The sequence below is a fragment of the Phocoena phocoena genome, chromosome 1 (genome assembly GCF_963924675.1).
Source record: "Phocoena phocoena chromosome 1, mPhoPho1.1, whole genome shotgun sequence".
Taxonomy (NCBI): domain Eukaryota; kingdom Metazoa; phylum Chordata; class Mammalia; order Artiodactyla; family Phocoenidae; genus Phocoena; species Phocoena phocoena.
In genome coordinates, this window is record NC_089219.1 from 39,510,030 (window position 1) to 39,531,931 (window position 21,902).

Here is a 21,902-nt window from a genome sequence, read left to right on the forward strand (position 1 = left end):
AAATCGTGGGACAGAGGGGCAACCTAGGCCCAGAGAGGGACAGGACAAGCTCAGAGTCACAGCCAAGGTAGGGATGGGGTAGGGCTACAGCCTACTTTGCATTCAACTACCCACTTCACGATTTCCACATTTTGCGTCCTTGTAGGATGGTGTGGACCCATTAAAGTTCAAGGAGGAGGCTCTTCCCTGTGGCTTGTGTCATCTTTCTTCATTCATTCATTCAATAGTGCTGGAAGAAGGAAGGAAGGAAGGGAAGCAGGGGTCGTCATATCACGGTTTCTGACCATTCATTCATTCATTCTCTCTCTAAAGACTAATTGAGCACCCAATGATATATGGTATAGATCTAGGACCTCTGACTATAACCAAGGACACCCTTTATTCAACTGTGCTGCCTAGCCTGTGTTAGGGGTGCCGTCTTCACAACGGTCCCTTGGAAAGCTGGGCATGCCTTCTGGGAACTCCTAGTTTAGAATAAGATTCAATTTCTAAGCCGGGGAGAAAATCAGTTTCAGCACTTTTCAATGATCTCTTTCTATACATTTTTAATATTTTATTTTATTTTTTAGAAAGATATGGTGATCTCCCTCCACTCCAATACACACACACACACACACACACACACACACACACACACACACGTCACCAGATAATGCCATCTGACTCTTAAAAGCAAAATTATGTCAGCTCTCGGAATCTTGAAAAACATGGCCTCTGGCAACAGACACTTGAGTTTGAATCCTGAGCCCGCCTCACCTGGCTGTATAATCACAACCGAATGACTTAGCCTTTTTAAGCCTTCATTTATTGTCTGTAAGAGAGATATGACACTCTGCCTTGTCGTATCTCTGTAAGGATTAGAGATGATGTACTTACGAGGTCTAATGTAGCACCCTGTACAGAGATACAGCTCCAAAAATGATGACTTTGGGGTTTCCACCTCCCTAGAGAGGGGGCTGTAGAATTTTACAAACATTTCGGACACCCTTGGCAGCCACGCCCAAATGTTCAGGCTCTACACACATTGGATGGATGGCATCGGCATGTTAGCTAAATCCCAGCCAAGTACAGAATGGCAGTGTCCCGTTTTCTTATTTTGCCTCAGAGAACCACATAACTTAGAGGTCTCCTCATCTAGTGCCTCCACTGTACTGAGTGGGGGGGACTGAGGCCCCCTAGAGGGAGAAGGAGGTCTCCTAATCAGCCCAGTGTGTTCGTGGCAGCTGGTACCAGTCCCCAGAGGCAGCCAGCAGGGCCGACTGAAATCTGCAGGTCCCAAGATTGTCACAAGATCTGGACTCAAAGCTCAGGCATCCCCAGGCCCCCGAGGGCAGGGGCTGCCACCACCCCCTATTACTCCAGCTTTACTTTGTTCAGCAAAGCATGGGCAGTGGACAGGGCTGCTGGCAAAAGGTGCCAACAGGGCAGAGCTGACGCTTCCCACGCAGCCTTCTCCTTTCCTTGTCCTGAAGCCGCCCGGACTCTTTCCAAGCACGAGCCTTACATCTAGGTAGTCATTTTACCCTCTCGACAACCTCCCACAGGTAGCAGCTTCTCACGTCCTCACAAAACCAGCTCAGTTGTGAAAGGCTGGTCACTACTGCCCAATTCGCTTGCTAGTTAAGAACACCAGAGTTACATACAAGTCATTGGTTTTAGAGCCAGAGCTGGGGCTGAAACCTAGAAGTTAGTCTCCCATCTCTCAGCCCACTATGCTGAGCTCTCTGTAACACATCACGGAAATCTTCAGAGGACCTGCCTTTACCATCCCTGCTCCAGCCACATAGCCAAAGGAAATAATTTCTCTAGAAGTAGAAATTCTCCAAGAAGTAAAATTTTAAGCCTTTAAGCTCTAAAGGAAAGAAGAAAACAGAAGAAAGGACTGAAGGAAGAATTGCAGGACACGAACTACCTACATGGAGGAAGTCTAGAGAATGCGCATGGGGCAGCAGGAGGCGTGCATCCTTCCTTTAGAGTCAGGCAGACCGGCTCTGTTCCATACTAGCCACGTGACCTTGGGCAAGTCATCCAGCCTTTCTGAGTGCCCACCTTAGAAAGTTCCAGGGCTGTGAGACTCCAACAAGATGAAAAAGCGTGCGGAGCCTCCTGCAAGGTGCCTGGCACATGGAGTTGATTATAATCGTCCCATGGAATGTCAGGGCTGGAGTGGCTTGAATGATGACCTAATCCTGATGTCTCATTTCACAGGTGGGAAAAACAAGGTCCAGAGAGGTGATGTGACTTGCTCAAGGACACAGAGCAAACTCATGGTGATGTTGGGTCTAGTACCCTCAGTTTATATTAAAATCAGAGACCATGGCCAAGACGCTGGATCTTTCAAGCTGTGCGATGATGGAAGAAACTTTCTCAGTCATTCCTCTAGCCCGTGTAGCTTTCTTTCTCCATTTAGCAAGGCAAAATGTGGTATTTCTGACCAGAAGAAAATATAAAATTTTGAGAAATACTAAAGTTAAAACTAAAATCGGGCTTCCCTGGTGGCGCAGTGGTTACAGAGTCTGCCTGCCGGTGCAGGATACGCGGGTTCGAGCCCTGGTCCAGGAGGATCCCACGTGCCACGGAGCAACTAGCCCCGTGCGCCACAACTACTGAGCCTGCGCTCTAGAGCCCGCGAGCTGCAACTACTGAGCCCGTGTGCCACAACTACTGAAGCCTGCGCGCCTACAGCCCGCGCTCTGCGACAAGAGAAGCCACCGCAATGAGAAGCCCGTGCTCCGCAACGAAGAGTAGCCCCCGCTCGCCGCAACTAGAGGAAGCCCGCGCACGGCAACAAAGACCCAACGCAGCCAAAAATAAATAAATTTATTTTTAAAAAAAACACACACTAAAATTCCAGCCTTAACAAACAGGCGCTCTCTTTTAAGGCTTTTTTCCCGTCCTTCCTCTCTCATTGCTCCCCCCTCCCCAAATATTTTGCAATAACAGTAATGCTGGGAGGAAAGAAAAAATAAAAATCTGATGCACTTAACAGATATTTCAGTACAATAATGCATCACAGATGTTCATATCAAACTGTGCACGCGTGCATACAATTTTACTGAGAAGGCTGTTGCATTTCTGACTTTGGGGTTGGGGATCCCTAACAACCCCAACTGCCCAGGCTCTGGAATCCCTCCCTTCACAGTTAGCCCACGGCTGCCCACGGGGATGGAGGAGAGATTTCATCACCTCGCTCCAAAATGATAACAGGACAAATTGGCGGGGTCAGGCACTCTGGCAGGTGGTGAAGGGTGTGTAGATTAGGGAACCGAGAGGAGTCCTGTTTTCTTTTGTTCAGGACTTGCTTCCTACAGCCCTCTCGAGGAGCTGGACCCAAGAACAATTTTAAGAGCGGGCCTGGGCTGGTGATGGGTGGGTGCATTTTTGAAACCAGAGGTTTGAGTCTGTTTGATCTTCAAATGTGGGCTTTGGAGACTGTCAGCGGGCTCCTCGCTGGCCGATGAATGGCTCTCAGGAACTTTTCCTAAAACATAACCTCACGCACTTTCCTGCAAATGTTTTCAACCTACCAAAGCCGTCCTTTGGTTGAACAGCAGTGTTTCCAGACCTCGAAGAAAGATAGTTTTGTTGTTTTAAGAGAGATAGATTAAAGCCAGGGGCTGTTTAACCAGAGGGTCTGTGTGCTCCCTTCGCCTCTGGTCGGATTCCTCTGTGGTTGGTACAAAGAGGGTGTTGAGAGTGACGGTGGATCCCCCCACCTCCCCAGCCTAAAAAAGATATCAAGGCCAGACGTGAGGCCTCTGAACAGAGAGGCCTCCTACAAACCTGCCTCCAAAATGAGGTGGGCGGCGAGCGCTGGGGAGCCCAACGCAGATAATATCAGCTCCCGAGGCTGGCAAGGGAAAAGTCACTTCAGAGGGAGAAAGCCGGTACGTTCAGAGGAATCAGCGCTGGGCCAGAGAATGCACAGGATTTTTCCCCGCAGAGAAGGAGTCAGGCGTAGTCAGAACCCTGCGGGGCGTGACTAACTGCCCCAATATTCCTGCCACCGGGGCCCTCTGGGTAAGGGCTCCACAATTATGGGAGAGCCAGCAGGAGAAGCGACAAACCCGCCTTTCATTTGGCCGGCAAATCAATCTGGCTTCTTACCTCCCCGGGGACAATATTGCATTTCCCCTGGAAAAACAAAAGCCAGAGATCTCCGAAGGGGGATCAGTTTCTGCCCCTGTTTCCCTGGTGAAGAGCTTGCAACATCTCAGGGGCAGCCAAGCAGGTCTGGTTCCAGTGGTAGAGTTTCTAGTCTGGCCAATGTATGGGGCTGTCTCCTTACGGGAGGAGTATGTCTTGGGGACCACACCATGCTTGGGGCATGGGCCCGGCCTCCTTGCAGGAGCTACCAGCCCTGACTTAGGGACTGACAGCCCGTTCTCAAGGCGCAGATGTGAACTCATTGTTCCCTGGGCCTCAGAGTTGAGTTTGGGGCCAGTGAGTTGTGAGTGACCTCTGACCACGGAGACAGGGCTTTTCATGACATTTTGCTGGATCAGGTCTCTGGCAGCCAGAGACTTTAAACCTCCTAAGCTCCGCCCTTCTCCCTGCCCCTACACCTGAGGTTCAGGAATCAGAACTGTCAACCTTGAAGTGAACACATTTCTCTGAAATTATTAACCCCAAAACTATCCTTGCTGACTTTCTCCCAGCCTAGGGGAGGCAGTCCGAGGGTCACCTGGAGCTTTGCAGAGGCCCCGGGAAATCTGGCAGTGCTTAACAGCAAGCCAGGGTCGCTAGAGACCAGGCCCATCGCACTTCTCCTGCCCCCCGCCCCCAACCCCACCCCAAGAAGCCCGTCTCCCTCTATTCGTCCTCCGTACATACACACAGCTGCCTGGATGCACCCATACAACAGCCTCGAGACAGCCTCCTGCTCTCGAGACCCCAGGGTCTCAGGGAAAGTCAGGCCCAAACTGGAAACTCTTTCTTTTTGTTTTTCATCACTGTGATGCTCCGAGGGAAATTCTTTCTGCTCGGGCGAGCACAGCAGGTGGGGAGTGCATATCCCCAACAGGTAGCACACTGAGATAGAAGAAAACACACAAACTCTTACCCCCAATTCCAGCACATGCCAGAGCTGCCCTCACCACAAAGGCAGCTCAAGAGCTGCTCCACAGCCCCAAAGACCCTCTCCCTTTCGGGGGAGGGCAGGGTTCTGCCTGCCGAGGGAACACCATCAGAGAAGAGGACCAAGGCGCATGGGGGCTGCCGGGCTCTGGGGCGGGCGCTGCGCGCTTACCTGGGAGAAGTTGAGCCCATTGAGCGGATGACACTGCTCCTCCACGCGCTCCACGGCCCCGGTGCTCTTCTTCATCTTCTCGGCCCGCTGGGCCAGGTAGAGGTCAAGCACAGGCACGCCCCGGGAGCGCACGTCGGTCTCCGTGAGCGAGTTCACCATGAGCATCACCCACACCGGCCTCTTGCGCTCCCAGTTGCCCGCGATGGCGTTGAACAGATAGTCGGCGTACAGCCCCTTGCCCCGCTGCGCGGGCGTCATCCACGACGGCATCATCAGCTTCACGTAGTCCAGGTGGCGCTTCAGGCGCCAGTAGAGCTCACGGGGCAGCACGTCCTGCAGGTTCTCCCCGTGCGGCAGCAGCTGGCAGCTGGCCAGCGCCGAGATGGTGTAGGGGTCTGTCAAGTCCAGCTCAAAGTAGACGCGGGCGCTGGCCTGGAAGGCCGCCTTGGAGTTGTCCGGGATGAAGTCCCAGACGCGGGTGTAGGGGACGTGGATGGTGCCAAACAGGTAGGCTGGCGGGTCGCGCCGAATAGTCCACAGGAAGGAGTTCAGGTCCCTCTGCTGCAGGGGGACAGGTAAAGGAAGGCAGTGAGGCTGAAGGCAGCAGAATTAAGCCAAGGTTAGAACAGAGGGGGCAGGTGGAGCTGGGGATGGAAGGCAGAGAGCTACATGGGGCCATGGGAAGAAGCAAGGGCTTCGGAAGCTGGGAGACCCATATCTTAGCTGTATGATCTTAAGCACACTGTTTCACTTCCCACAGACTCAGTTTCCCCATCTGTAAAATGGGAGCTGAAAGCAGCCACCCCAGGGATTGTTGGGAGAACGAAAAGACACAATCTATGTAAATAAGCCGGAAGAACAGTGCCAGGCACAGAGGGAGGAGGCAGTGAAGGAAGCTCTCATTATGACTGGCTCTCACTGTGAGTGCCAAGGACCGCCACACCACCTGAGAATATTCGTGCTTGGCCAAGCCAAACCTTCACCGGTGGTGTTTCATGGGGAGGGTGGAAAGAGGGGGACCAAGAGTCCTGCTCTGGCAAGAAAGGAGGAAGTCATATAACTTTTAAATCCAACCATTAGAAGATACATGCCAAGAGCACTTTGAAAGCAGAACACCTATTAAAAATAGCACACCTATTTAAACAGCTACTTCCCATTCAGCAGGGCGGATACAATTTTCTTTTTGGAGGGCAGGTCTGGGGTGTCAGCTACTCTGCTCCACCAGCTGAAACCACAGATGAGAAAGTGCTTTAAAACCTGCAGGCTAAATAAAGTCTCAAGGCCCTGATTTGGGAGGGAAAGATTTCACAGAATTGGTCCCAAGAAATGTACATGCTTTCTGGGCTCCTCCCCTCCAAAGGTGTACCTGGTCTCCAAGTCCAATTCTCTGCCATCACCTAAGCTCTGAAGAGGGATTGTGTGTCTGTGTAGAGGTGAAGGAGGGGCAGGAGGACATGGGTCATTTCTCCAGATCCAGTTTAGGTCCAGGGGTTAAGGGGCATGAGAAAGGGACTATCATTTCTCTCAGGCATTTTCTATCCAGAATACCCCCTGGACTGTCCACTGCCATCCCACCGTCTGCAAGCTTTCGGTCAACTCATAAAATTCTTCTGCTTGATTCTAGCACAAATGAGAAGTATCTGTCAGGGTGGGCAAAGGGAACAGTACCTTACTTTACTGACAACCAAAAACTGTAAATCCCAGCATACTGGAGAGAGACTAGTTCTGAGCACCCTGCCTGTCGCGGAGCTCCCTGTTTCTGAACAAGTCACGACACTGGAGGTGCACCTTGCCCAAGGTCAACTAAGAGCGCAGCCAGTGAGGACCCTACACAAACTTTTCCTGGTCCCTGGCCTCCAATTCAGAGTTATTTTCCATGCGTTAATTTACACTTTGAGGGAGAGAGACTGAGGGCAATCAAGGGATTCCTGAGTTTGGAAGAAAAATGAGGAGAACTAGTAATTACTCAACCCCCAAGGAAATATTAGGCCAGCATATCCTGGCACTTTCTTTCCTCTCCTCTGGAATCTTCCTCCTTTTTGTGAAATCGGGGCACTTGGGAGAGTGGGTGCTGGGGCCTGGGCTAGAGAGGGAGAAAGTTTGCCTTAGGTCAAGGGTGGGGACCAGGAGGCAGAGGGAAGCCTGCAGGGGGGTCTGAGCGTGTAAGAATGAGAGGAAGGGGCAGAGAAGAGAAGGGCAAGGAATGGTAGAAACAGTCAGAAATGAGAAGAGAGGAACCAGAGGGTAAGGACAGGCTAAAAGTAAGAAAGAGGGGAGTCAAAGAGGGCACAGAGAGGAAAGGTCCAAGCAGGACCGAAAGTCGAGGAGAGCCCAAGAGCGTCAGCGTTTGGAGAAGGAGCTGGAGAAGGAGCGCCCCAACTCGCCTCCCCGGGCGGAGCTGGAGCCCCGGTGGCAGAAGCCAGGGAAGGGCGCCCGAGGCTGCGCCCGGCGGGCGGAGGTGGAGAGGGTGGGCCGAGGTGGGTGCGGAAGGTAGGACCCCCCCCCCCAAACCATCGTCCCCGCAGGGCTGGAGTGGCCGGCCGGGAGAGTGGCCGGGCGGGCGCTCGCTCACCGATCCGGGCGGCCGGCACTGTCCTGCGTCCGGGGGCTGCGGGCGGGCGCGGGCGGTGGCGAGGAGGGCGGCGAGCAACGGCCCCGCCAGGGCGGCGTGCATCCTGCCGGGGCCCGCGGGGCGCGGGGGACCCTTCTGGGCGGCGCCCCTCAGCTGGGCGGGCAGGCCCCCGGCTGGGCACGGAGGTTCCTCTGGAGCGCGGGGCTCCAGACACGGGATGCCGGGAGCCCTCTGGGGCGTGGCTGGATGTCCCTGCCGGACCTGGGGGTCCCTCTGGGGCGGGGCTCCGTCTGTTGCAAGAGGGGGATCCTCTGGGGCGGGGCCCTTTGGCCGGGACGCGCAGCCGGGTTGGCCGAGCCCCGGGGTTGTGAGAGCGCGCGGGGTTGCCGAGACGCGCGGAGGTCCCGGAGCTGCGTCGCGGTCCAGGGGCGCGCGGGGTTCTCGGGGTAGTACCGGGACGGCGGGCGCGCGGGGTCGCGGGGTTATGCTGGGGACCCGGGGCGCGCAACGGTCCCAGGGGTGCGCGGCGCTCCAGGGGGCGCGCGGGGGGACAAGTGCGGCGGCGGGCGCGGCGGGGGCGGGGGTCGGGTCTGGGGCGCCCGGTGGCCCCCGAGCGGGGCTCAGAGGGGCGGCGGGCGGCCGCGCGGCCGCTGCCCGGGCTCCGCCATGCTGCTCCGCGGCCGGGAGGGAGGGAGAGAGGAGGGCGGGAGAGCGGCGCGGAGCCGGGCCGAGCGGGGGGCTGGGGCCGCCGGGGCGGGGGGAGGGGAGGACCCGGCGCGGGGGGCGGGGGGCCGGGGCCGCGCCGGGCCGGGCCGCAGGGAGTCGGGGAGAGCTCCGCGCCCGGGCGCGGCGAGGCGGGGTCTGATGGGCATGGCAGGCGCTCGCTCGCTCCTCTCCTGCTCCCTAGCTCGCTCCCTCACACGCGGGCGGAGGGAGGCGAAGCCCGCAGCAGCCACTTCCCAACTTTCCAAACTTCCCAGCGCAACTTTTTCCTCTCCTCCCCTGCCCGCGCCTCCTCCTCCCCCTTCCCCTTCCCCTCTCCAGCTCCCCGCCGGGCCGCAGCTTCAGCGCGCGGCCGCCAGAGGGCGACCGGGCCGAGGCCCGAAGGGCCAACTTCAATCCGGCTGCGCGTTGGATGCGGACTGGCCCGGCAGCGACAAAGGTGGGGAGATGGACCAGACAGGTCCTGGAGGAGTGAACAGCGAGAGAGGAGAAAGGCAGGCGTGGACAAGCGCTCCCAGACTGGCTGCAAGGCAGCACTCAAAAGAAACCCAGGGAAGCTGGTATTTACAACTTTTTATCAAGTCCCTGTTCCCAAAGCCGGCATGCGGTTTAGTAGGTGTTCTGCAGACACTAGGTGCATTAAAACAAAACAACAAAATAATCTTCCTCAGAATTCCTTGAGACTTACCATTTAAATAATCTATTTCTTTGGACCACACAGGATCCTGGTGAGGGGTCCTGGAAGGGCAAGGATTCATATCCCAGTTCCTTAGACCATAAGAATTGAAAGAGCCCTTAAAACCAGCTTACTTCTGTTCTGGAGAGGCAAATGAAACTTACAGAAGACCAAGAGGCAAGATCCAAGCTTCTGGACCATTTCCAGCCAATGGGGAAACTGAGTCATGGACACCACCGCTTACTTGTGTTGCGAAGAGTTCACTGACTCTTCCTATACTGATGATAGAGACTGAAGGATGAACGAGGTAGGATTGTTAGAGCCCACAGCCCACAGAGGCGGGTAGACGGGGACAAACATGCAAAGAGGTGATTCAAATATAGACGATGAGTGCCAGGAGAGACGGAAGCACAGAGAAATGGGAACAGAGAGGAAAGTCTCCTCACATAGCCCTGGGGCCCAGGGAAGACTCCCAGGAGTGATCCTGAAGGATAAGTCAGGGGCAGCTGAGTAAAGGAGCAGCTGCCAGGGCGGAGAGGTGAGAGAGTGCGGGAGCCTGCAGGGTTCTGCTAGCAGTTAGGCATGGCTGGAGCAGAAACCCAGCAGCAGGAGCTGAAGTTGTGTCTTCTGGACTGGCTGGAGTGTTTGTACTTTATAGGTACTAGGTGATGGGGAATCGTTGCAAGATTTGAAGTAGAGGGTGGCTGGAGCCTTTTAGGAGCCCTGGTTTGGAGGGGGCAAGCTGGAAGCAGAGACCAGTGGGGAGATGGGCAGTCAGTGGAGAGGTCCCGGACTCCCAGGTCTCCCAACCCTCCCATTCAAGTCTTCAGGCAGCAGATGGAGCAACTGGAGAATGGCCACTGGAGAAGCTGGGCAAGGATGACCAGCTGGGCTGCAGGGGCTGAAAGGCTTCCAGAGCCTGCAACCTGGGTCTTTGAGGGGAACACGGAAGGAAAGGAGAGGATACCAGAGACTTTCAGGCTGACCCTGAGATTGCCATTTCTGCAGGTCAGAAATAATGACTGTGGGTAGTTTCATCTGGTTCCACCTGCTGGGTGTCCGCGCCACCTCGACTCTTTGCTATGCACACTTCTGGTGACAGATGCAGATCAGGCCAGAGGGCCCAGATGGTGCAAGAGAACAGCGCGGCTCCGTGCTTCCAACACACAGCGCTCTGAGAACTGCAGCTGTGACCAAAGAGAAGTCCTTTAAAGAGCCTCCACTCCTCAAGGCTCCAAAACTCCCTACAGAGCCACCACTCCCCATGATGGGGACGAGGTGAAAAGCTTGGGAGGTGGGAGGAGAATTTAACTCCACTGAGTGGGAGTGTAATGGTCTTCACGGGGAACTAGAACATAAAGGAGACAGTGGGTAAGAAAGGACCTGATCAAATTAAAAACTAATCCGTGTGATCAAAGTGATGGTGCACGTGACTATGTGTATGATTTTTAAAATGTTGCAGGCCTTGTTTCCTAAAGTTATAAATGTTTCATCGACTAAATTTCACAAGTGCCAGCTATGACTTCCTCCTCCGTGGTCCTTTCCTATGGCTGTGTGACCAGTGTCCAGTTAACCTGTCTGTGCCTCTCTTGCTTCATCTAGCTTCCTGTCCTCACTATTTTTTCTGAGTCAGTGTGTGCAATAATCCTTTAGAATCTCCACCGGTGTGGTTACCGATATTGTTAATGAGATGCAGGAACAAACAGGTTTTTCCACTCGTGGGTACATGACACCCAAGAGAACTGAAAGCATCTGTCCACACAAAAACTTGTACACAAATGTGGATAGCAGCACTATTCAAAATAGCTAAAGGGGAGAGCCAACCCAAATGTCCAGCAACTGATGAATGCATATATAAAATGTGGTATATTCATGTGATGGAATACTATTTGGCCATGAAAAATAATGAAGTGCCGACACATGCCACAATATGGCTCAATCTTGAAAAGATTATGCTAAATAAAAGAAGCCAGTTACAAAAGGACATATATAATATGATTCCATTTATATGAAATGTCAAGAATAGGCAAACGTATAGAGGCAGACAGGCGGTCAGTGGTTGCTTAGGGCCAGGAGGAATGGAGAGATTGGGGGACCATGGCTAAAGGGGATTGCATTTTTGGGGGTAATAATGAAAATATTCTAAGTTGATTGTGGTGATGGTTACACAGCTCTGTGAATATACTAAAAAAAATTAAATTGTATAGTTTAAATGGATGAATTGTATGGTATGTGAATTATATTTCCATAAAGTTGTTACCCCCAAAAAAGAACAAACATGTTTGAGGCCCCTGGAGAGGGTACTCCCCAAGAACAAGGGTTTCTGTGTTTTCAAAGAATTTTTTCTCCCACCTAGTATTATATCAAGAGCAGCCCCTGACGAGCAGTCTTAAAGTCCTAGAGACTCCCCGTGCTTCTGCTAACAGCTTCCTGAGCGGCTTCTGGTAGTTCAGCTGTCCTGGCTGGACCTCAGTTGCCCTGTCATCAGATGAACAGCTCAGGGAGCAGATACCCTTAAGGTGTTCTGCCCTCAACACTACAGTCCAGAGTTCCACGGCCTCCGCCTGCCCAGGGGCCTGTAGGCAGGATGGGAAGGGGCACAGGGCTCAGGAGGCAGGCGGTGAACTCAAACGCCTGTCTCCTCTCTCGGATCACATCCGGCCCACTTTCCTTTTACTGCATTTTAATTAAGTTGTTCAATCAGACGGGTACCAGGAATCTGTAGGCCGTAACAGCCGGGGCAGGAACAGAAGCCTTGTTGCGGAACTAAACCAACAAAGTCTGCCTCTTGGGCAGATCCAGGAGCCCTGGTCCTGCCGAAGGGCATCTCTCAGGCAGGGAGATGAGGGGCTCCCCTGCTATGCTGGACCAAAGGAGAAGCTTTGCTTTGGGCCTGAAGGCTGCCTTCTCGACCGGCCATAGCCTGGGCTGTGGGCCACACTGGTATTTTCCAGTGGACCTGGCCTGGCCTGACTCCCAGCTTCAACTCCTATCCCAGATGTGCCAACCGCCCACCCAACCCCAGGCTCTGTCTTTCCCCCGCTCCCCCGGTCTTAGTGGGTTAGAAGTTCATCCTTGATGGTTGAAGGTCATGATGTCCTTGGGGGGTGGGAAAGAAGGGAAGAGGATTCTAGGGCCGTGCAGAGGTCAGTAGTGCTTAACACAGTCTAGAGTGATGGAGAGAACCGGAAAAGAAGGCATATGCTGAGATGATCCCTAAAAGGACATTCCCTTACAAGAGTGGGGAAACACACACGCCATCATAGAAGTACAACAGAGGATTAGGCTTGCCATACAAGATGGTATTTGTTAAAAACAGAAAGTTCTACTAGATCCAGCCCAATGGGGGAGGAGGACACAGAGGAATCAGCCCAGGAGTCTGTCCTCAGTGAGCTTGCCACCCAGAGAATGAGACAGAGGTACCCACAAACAGGGTGCTTTGGGATACAGATGGGGGGTGGGGGAGAGCAGCAACCTTAGGAGAGAAGAAAGTGGGGCTTAGGAGAGAGAAGTTCAGCAAAGGCCTTTGCCAAGAAGGTGACGTTTGAGTTGGTCTCTAGGGATGAGCAGGACTTGGACAGGGAGTGTGAGGAAAGGAAGGTCGCTTCAGACAGTGGGAACAGGGTGTGCAAAGGCAGGGAGTTGTGTCTGGCCTACTGGGAGCTCTGTAAACAATGATGGGGGAGCTAGAACGTGAGAGCTATTGGGGAAGATCAGAAATAAGACTACTGAGAAGGGCCATGCATGACCCTTAGAAAGCCCTTCATCTTGCCCTTCAGAGGATATAATCGTCTTAGCTTGCTCTCCATAAATGGTGCTGATGGAGCGTGGCTGGCATATCAGTTTCCAGACGAGGCGTGTTCACAGCCTGATGTGTGCAGCCATCAGTGATAGAACAGTGATATGCACTGACTCTGCCAACTCACAAATACTTATGGGGCCCCATGTGTATTGTAGTGTCTAGGCCTGAAGGAATACAATCCTGACCTCTGCCTACTTGCAGTTATTGAACAATATTCAGGTGACTAGTTAAAATGCATTTCAGTGCCAGGTGAATCATGCAGTATCATAAAAGTCCTGGAGAAGCCAGTGAGAGCTGGACAAGGGCATTAATCCGGGAGGAGTGGGATTTGAATTTGGCTGTGCAGGAAAGTAGGATTTAAATAGGTGGAAAGAGACTTGCTTGCAATCCAGTGAAGGGGAATGATGAAAACCAAGGGGTAGAGGTGGGTCAGGACCTAGGAAATTCTGACTGAAGAAGAGGGGTGATATTAAGAATGGGCTGGAGTGAGGCGAGGTGGCACGGGCCAGGTGTTGGCAAGTGAAGGAGGAACGGGAACTGGGGATTATCTTAGACCAATTTGGTGCCAGACAGGTAAAGGATCTCAGCAACACCGTGGGACATATATTTTTACCCCCTTTTTATTTATTTATTTGTTTGTTTGGTTGGTTGTTTGTGCCCAGTCTTAGTTGCGGCAGGCAGACCCCTTAGTTGTGGCTCACAGGCTCCTTAGTTGCGGCATGCACGTGGGATCTAGTTCCCTGACCAGGGGTCAAACCCGGGCCCCCTGCGTTGGGAGCCCGGAGTCTTCTCCACTGTGCCACCAGGAAGTCCCTTTACCCCCATTTTAAAAATGAGGCAACTGAGTCTCAGAGGGGACACACGGCATACTCAAACTACACAGCTGATACTTAGAAGGCCTGGGTTGTCTATTTCTTCCTACTAAACCACTTGCTTCCTTTAAGACACCAGTGGGAAGGTAGCGCAGGTTGTATGGGCCAGACTGGGTGCGTCTTGGGAACACACACACACACACACACACACGCAACCACCGGGGGCCACATTCACACCACATATGGCACATCCTGGGCTGTCTCTCCCAATCTAATTAGGACAGTGGGACGTTTGTCATTTAGGGGACTTTTGCCTTTCACTTTAGCCCAAGCTGTGTGAGGCTCTGTTCCTCCATTTAGGCGTTAGTAGAAGTACGGAAAGGGAAAAAAGAAATGTGATGCTTGAAACAAAATACCCCATCGAGCTGACCACTAAATAGCATTTAGGCCCCAAGTATACACACAGCTGCTTTATGTAATGAAGGCTGTGGACCATGTTCCTGGATATAAAATAACAAACCACATATAACGTTTTTCATGGCTGTGTAATTAGCACGGATCTGTGAGTGTGTGAGCCGAGCAGGCTGAGGGAAGGGGGGCTTGGACCTCTAGCACAGCGAGCTGGAGGGAAGAGCATGTGCTGTTGGGCCAGGAAGATGGGAGTTTGAATCCTTGCTCCCCACTTAGTAGCCCTAAGATCTTGGGCAACTTATTAAAACTCTGAACTTTCAATTTCATATCTGTCAATAGGAGTAAAAGTATATGCCTTATAACAAATGGCTTGGCCCTTCCTGCCCCCACAGGAACATTTGGCAAGACATTTTTGGTTATCGTAATTGGGAATGTGCTACTGGCATAACACCTAAGGGCCCAGTGGGCAGAGGCCGGGATGCGGTTATGACGCACAGTACGGTTCCTACAACAAAGAATGGTCGTACCTAAAATACCAGTCGTACTGAGATTGAGAAATCCTGTCCTACAGAGTTGCTGTTTCGAGGCTATAATCATCACTAACTTTTATTGAGCATTTACTGTGTGCTCAGCACTGTTCTATCACTTTATTTAAATGTGCTGCCTCTTACCTGTTCATAGTAAATCGATGAGGGAGGTACTATCGTTAACCTCACTTTACAGATCAGGAAACTGAGGCCCCAAACTTGCCCAAAGTCCCCCAGCCAGTCAGCGGTGGAGCCAGGTCTGAACCCAGAGGGTGTCACAAGCTGGACAGCACTCACGTGACTGCTTCAGTGCCTGGCGCGTGGCAGTGATGGTAAAGTGGGTGAGAGCACTCGCTCATTTGTTAATGTGGCACATTTGTTTTGAGAGTAGAATTGATGCTAAAGAATTGGTGAACAAATAGGCAGGGATATGTCCACACAGGCCTTACTTTCTAGTTCATGAAGAAAAATAATAAAGAGATAAGCCAGACCAGTGGTAGAGAGGGTCTGGTGGATGCTAAGGAGTCTGCCAGAAGAGGATCTGGGGGAAGAGCATTCCCAGAAGAGGGACTAACCTCGGCAAAGCCTGGAGGGAGGGACCACCTTGGTGTGTTCAGGAAACAAGAGAAAATTCCAGCAAAGCCTGCCTCTTAGGGCACAGGGGGGAAATTCTAAGAGATTGCATTGGGGAGATGGGAGGGGCCAGGTGAAGTAAGGGTTTGAAGGTCAAAGTGAGGAATTGAATTCCAGCTTTACTAAGAAGCCTTAGGAGGGTTTTAAAGAAAAGTAACACAATTTGATTTACATTTTTAAAAGCTGATGCAGACTTCGGTGTGGAGGTTGGCGAGCTGGAAAGTGAGGATTTCGAGGAGCCCAGTAAGGGCACCAGGGCAGTAATCGGGGTGAGGATGGCAGTGACTCCATCCGGGGTGCTTGTAGTGAAACTGGAGGAAAGTGAGCAGATTTGGGCGGAGGACAGAGAGGGAGGAGAGGAGGTGGACATGGCCAGTTCAGGCAACTCTTTCTCGGGTTACTGTGGGAAAGATATAGAGTGGTGTAAGAACGCGGGTCAGTGGAGAGACTTAACATTACGGTCATATAGTGTCTGTATGCCGATGTGAAGGATCCGGCAGAGAGAAAGGAGTTTATGATCCCAGAGCGAGAGGGGCTCTGTGGAGACGCCCTTGAGAAGTACTAGAGAAAGCAAGAGGCTTGCGATCTAGAGACGATGGAGGGGCTCATCCTTGTTAGGACAGTTCAATCTGTTATTATAGGAGCTCGGGCAGCAAGTATGTGAATGTTGTAAATAGTGGAGAAAGCTGTTCTGAAATACTTATTTCTACTTTCTCAGAGAGAAACACCAGTGCCCTGACCTGGGCCACTGGTCAGTCCCAGCCCTGACCACCAGTCCAGACAGAGCTCTGGCCCATAGACTGGATATCTATTCCACACAACCATCTCCCTTTGTTCATAAGGGAGACCTTGGGAATGACCATGGATGACTCAATGTAACCCATCTTAACAGCTGAAAAGGCAAATTGAAGCCAAGTTCTGCAGCACCAGGACAGATCAAAAGATGAGGGCTGCCTTCAAGACAGTATCCAGAAGGGGAGTCCCCAGGACCTGTGAGAGGAGAGGGTTGTTAACAGTAGAACCATTTGTGGGGAGTGTCTTAATGGGAGGAGAGCCAAGAGGCCATCAGCATGGGTCAAAATTTGGGCTTCATTAGAATGAGAGGCCCAGACTGATACAGGATGGAGAAATACTGAGACTGTCAACAAGGACTCAGCAGAGTGAAGTGTAAGTGGGGTTATCGGTGATTCAACTAAATCTGGGAATGCTGGGTGCTTTTGTAGGTTTTCCCTTTTATATGGGTCCTTGTAGGACCAATGTCATTTGTGCAATTAGATTTATATATTTATATGGTAATTAAGAGTTTAGAACCTTAAAATATATGCTGTATAAGAAAAAGCTTCACAACTCTTAGCCTAATCCCTCAGACCTCAGTTTCCTCATTTGTGAGGTAAGAGCGGTAGTAATGCACAACTCACAAGACGGTGGATGTGAAAGCACTTTGTGTACTGCAAAGGGCATGAATATTACTTTTATGATCGTTATTAATGACATTGATAAAAAGAGGCCTCAAAAATATCTCCTCTCCCTCGATAAGCATTTTTATGCTCTTCTGAGAAGTTATGAAAGAGCACAAGTCATCTGCAACACGGATGCCTTATGCGAGAGGTCATGAGCGTCCAGGGCGTGGTGGCACTCAGAGCCACTGCACTGAGCATTTGGGCAGGTCATGTCTTGCACAAGGGCACTCTCCTGAAGAGGTAAGTGGGCAGTGAAATCCAGGGGCAAGGGGCTGCATCTCTGTTTGATTCCACGAGGCACGGTACAGGCTCGGAGTGGCTCTGATGACACCCACCTGAACACTTCCTAAAATATTTCGGCTTGCTTGGCCTTAACGTACCAAATTCAGTGATGGGGAATCAGCTGACTTTCTGCCTTCAGCTACTGACATTTTCATGTGACTTTCCAATCTGTATCTCCAGATACAGAGGGTCTCTCCTCTACTTGAGTGCCCTGTTTTTCTCTCAAACTCATCACATCCAAATTCAAACCTCCATTCTTCTCAATTCAGGATTTGGGCTGGAATCTCTACTTCTCACATTTTATGTTTGAAAGCCTTTCCATTAATCTTATTTGGATATTGCTTGTGACATTTCGTGACAAGAAGCTTACTGCCTTCTGAAATAGCCAACTCTACCTTTAAGCATCTCTTAACATTTAGAAACTTCTATGTATTGAGCCTGCACCTGCCCACCTTCATCTTTTACTAACTAGTTGCTGGTACCCACGCTTGGGATCACACAGAACGTCTTCTCCATTTTCTTAATAACAGCGATTTATAGATTGACAGGGACTAAGTTACCCTGTGTCTTATTTTCTCTCTTCCATTCCTTCTAGAAAAGGTTTTGCTTCTTTCCACTCTCCTGATCTTCATTTATAAAATTCCTGTGTCTAACGGAAGCAGCCTAAATATCCATCAACGGATGAATGGATAAAGAAGATGTGGTATACATATACACAGTGGAATATTACTCAGCCATAAAAAAGAATGAAACAATGCCAAGTTCTTAAGAGGGTCAATTACAAGGAATATCACATATACAGGGAAAGGGTAGGTTTAGATAGAAGCTTCATGAGGATGGAGACCAATGGAAATGTTTTTCATTTAACGTTGTGCATTGCTCATATTCATAACAGCTGGTCCTACTAGCTGCTGTGACTAACTGATGACATTGGAGCACTTTCTCTGTGCCAGGCGTTTGGCCACGTGTAGAGTTAGAAGAGTTCCAGTTGTTCTGCCTCCTCATAAACACTTGGTCTTGTCCATTTTTGTAATTATAGTCATGCTAGTGGGTATGAAGTGGTATCTCACTGCGGTTTCAATTTGCATCTCTTTAATGACTAATGATATTAAGCATCTTTTCCTGTGCTTATTTGACATTCTTATACCTTCTTTAGTGAATCATTTGTTGACATGTTTTGCTCATTTGTACCAGGCTGTTTGGCTTTTTACTGAGATGTGTTAGTTCTTTAAATATTCTGCTTTCCAGTCTTTTGTGAAACAGTTTTGCAAATATTTTCTCTCAGTACATGGCTTGTATTTTCGTTTTCTTAATAGTATCTTTTGAAGAGCAAATTTTGAAGAAATCCAAGTTATCAATTTTTTTGTTTTATACTTTGTGCTTTTAGTGTCTTATTTAAGAAATCTTGGCCTAAGCCATGGTCATTAAGATTTTCTCTCCTTTGTTTTCTTCTAGAAGTTTTATAGTTTTAGGTTTTACACTTAGGTCAGTGATCCATATTTAGTTGAATTTTTTTGAAGTGTGAGGTAAGGATCAAGGGCTTCTTTTTCTTCTTTTTTTTCCCTTCTTTTTAGAAATGGATATCCACTGTTCCAGCACCACTTGTTGAAAAAATCATCCTTTCTATATTGAATTGCCTTGGCACCTTTATCAAAAATCATTGTTTATTTATGCATGGGCCTATATTTGGACTCTGTTCTGTTCTGTTGATATAGATATCTATATTTATAGGAACGCCATACTGTCTTTATTACTATAGATTTATAATTAGTCATGAAACCGGGCAGTGTAAGTCTTTGTCCTTCATATTCATGTTTGTTTGGCTACCTTAAGTCATTTGTGTTTTCATACAAACTTTAGAATCAGGTTGTCAATGTTTGCACAAAGGCTCGCTGAGATTTGGACTGAGATTGCAATGATTCTCTAGATTTACACCTTAATAATACTGTCTTATGATCCACAAGCATGGCTAATCTCTCTTTAGTTTTTCTTTAACTTCCCCTCAGCAATCTTTTGAGGTTTTCAGTGTATACAACCTGCATATCTTTTGTAAAATTTTCCCCTAAGTACTTCATAATTTTTGATTCTCTTATAAATAGCCTTTAAAATTTTTCAGTTTATGACTGCACTTTCCAAGTGTATAAAATACAATTCTATTTTGTATATTGTTCTTATTTCCCATAACATTGCATTTTCTATATCTATTGAAATGATCATATGGATCTGTGATGATATCCCCTCTCAATGGCCAAACTCATCTGGGAATCACAGGGCAAGGGAGTATCATTGATGAAATGCAGGGAAGCCAGCCTCTCAGAGCAAGAGTAGAGTAGAGAAAGGTGGGAAAAGGATCTGGAAGGGCAAACCAGCACAACACATGTGCGTGTGTGAGGGGATGTGCCTCTGAGTTCTCTATTCTATACCAATGGCGTATCTGTTCATCTGTTCTTATGCCAGTACTGTGAAGCATTAATACCATGATTTTGTATCATGTCAGTACCTGGAAAGGTGAGTTCTTCTCTCTTCATTTTTCTTTTTTCAATATTTAAAGCTTCTAGGTTAAATATATTTGTATTCCTCCATGTACATTTTAGAGTAAGTAGATTGAGTTCTCAAAAAATCAACTGGAATTTTGATTGGCCTTGTATTAAATGTTTATATTGATTTCAGAGAAGAGATATGTTTTTAATATTAAGTCAGCCTGTCTAAGAGCAGTAATGTGTCTCTGCTTATGCAGATAATCTTCTGTGTCCTATGTTAGTGTTATACTCTTTTACGTAGTGGTCCATTGTATTCTTGGTTAAATTAATTCCTGGGTACTTCCTGTGTTGCTGCTACAACGAATGGTGCAAATATTTAGTGAATGCCTTCTATGTGCAGGCCCTGTTTTGGATGCTACGGATACAGTAGTGAACATGACCTTGTCCCTGGTCTCATGGAGGTGACACTACAAAAACAGACATCACACGTGTAAACAGACAAATATATGGCCACACATTGTGAAGAGCTGAAGCAAAGGCCCAGCTTTCCACCCTGGCCCTCTGCCTTCCCAGTGTCATTTCTCAGTGCTCTGTGTCACTGCTCTTACAAAGATCCCAGCTAGATGTCAGGAAAGCAGGATTTCCAGCTCCAGATCTGATTCTATCTAGCCAGTTTGTTCATCTTTAGAATGAAGAGTTGCACTACACAACCTTTTAGGACTCTTCCAGCTCTATACATCTTCTTTTGTTTCTTCCTCCTCTCCCTCTCTTGTTCTTTCTCTCTCTTTCTTTCTCTTTTTCCCTCCCCACCCCCCATCTTTCCTTCTTTCCTTCCTTCTTTCTTCCATGATTGAGTATGAAGGGAAGAATAGTATTACCTTGGGAAGAGAAACTGCTTAATTTTCTTAAAACTGTCTAGTTTTAAGTTCTGTTGAGATGCTCAGGCCAAATGCCCACAGTAGAACATGCAGGTGTGGCTCTTAGGAGTAGAGTCCATGCTAGAGATGGACACTTGAGAGATACACTAAAAGTCGTTATGTGAGTAAGGCCGCTTAGAGAGTGTATAAAATAAGAAAAGAGGAGGATTAAGAATAGAAACCAAGGACTGAGGCACTGAAAGTAAAATTAGAGAGAGGAAAGGTCTTTCAGAGGAAAATTGCCTTAGCTTTACTTTTCTAAGACAAAGGTTTTTAATCTCCTATGAAGACACTGGAAGGAAGTTTGATCATTCATGATCAATCTTTTAGAATCCTTTTTACATCATCCTCACTCTGGAATAAAACTGGTCAAACTGGTGGCCTTCTATGATTCGAAAGTATAGCACTTACTTCTAATGATTTTGTTAACAAGATGTTAGAGCAAGCCACCTCATTGCTCATTGCCTCAGTTTCCTCATCTAAAAAATGGGCATGACAAGGCCTGTTTGATGAGGCTGTGGTGAATGTGAAATTTGAGTCTAGGAAAGGAGGAAATGTCTGTAGAACTAGGAAATATTAGTGTAACCATTCTCTGTGATAACACCAAGGGTTAAATTTGCTTTCTGTCTTTGACCCTTTTTTTTTCCCCATCCAGTGGTTAACGTTTTTGTAAACTAGTGTTCGTTCCATTCTCACATATCTTTTCCTTCTGTCTCAGCTCTTCTGGGCTCCCCACACCCAGCAGTTGGGAGATCAGAAAGACACCATCTGCTGCTTAATAAACAGACATGTATTCGTTTATAAGCTGATTGGATCAGGGTGTCTTGAAGTCCGTGTTCTAAACGTTCATACATTCCATCACTTATCTAAGGTCACACCCAGAGGCTCTGTGGCTGGGATGAATCACAGCTGAGCTGACCATCCTTCCTGGAATCCGTGGGCTGCAACGGACGTGAGTTTAGCCAAAGTGGACACCTGCCACCTACTCGGAACAGAAATGACCCCTGGGCATCACATCTTAACCGAGTCCTCTTAGAGCCCTGATCAGCAAGCGCTGAGGATCATGGATGGAGCTTCTATTGAGTATCTTCTGCATGCTCGGTGCTGGGGTGCGGGCTGTTGCTGGGGGGGTGGAATTAGCATAATCAAGAGACCTGGAGCTCCTCAGAAGGAAAGAGGATAGCAGGGGATGGCGACAGGTTTGGGACAGAAATTGAACGCATTTCACAGGCAGCTTGTAATTTATCTAGACCAGATTGGGATCTAGCAACCCATAATTTCCCCCAAACGAATTAATACACTGCCTAAAGATCCAGAAACCTCTTTAGTGTCTCTGAGCTTATTGACTTCCGTTGGCTC

The 21,902-nt window shown here is 49.5% G+C and overlaps 1 protein-coding gene across 1 annotated transcript in view; it reads right to left on the reverse strand.

The window, feature by feature from the left end:
• Positions 1–7,922, reverse strand: part of TRABD2B (TraB domain containing 2B) — a 213,533-nt gene extending 205,611 nt beyond the window's left edge. The window contains exons 1-2 of the mRNA XM_065894353.1: positions 7,821–7,922; positions 5,249–5,809 (exon numbers count right to left, since the gene is read on the reverse strand). Of these exons, the coding sequence (XP_065750425.1) occupies positions 5,249–5,809; positions 7,821–7,922 (663 nt within the window). The remainder of the gene's footprint in view (positions 1–5,248; positions 5,810–7,820) is intronic.
• Positions 7,923–21,902: the final 13,980 nt, after the last annotated feature.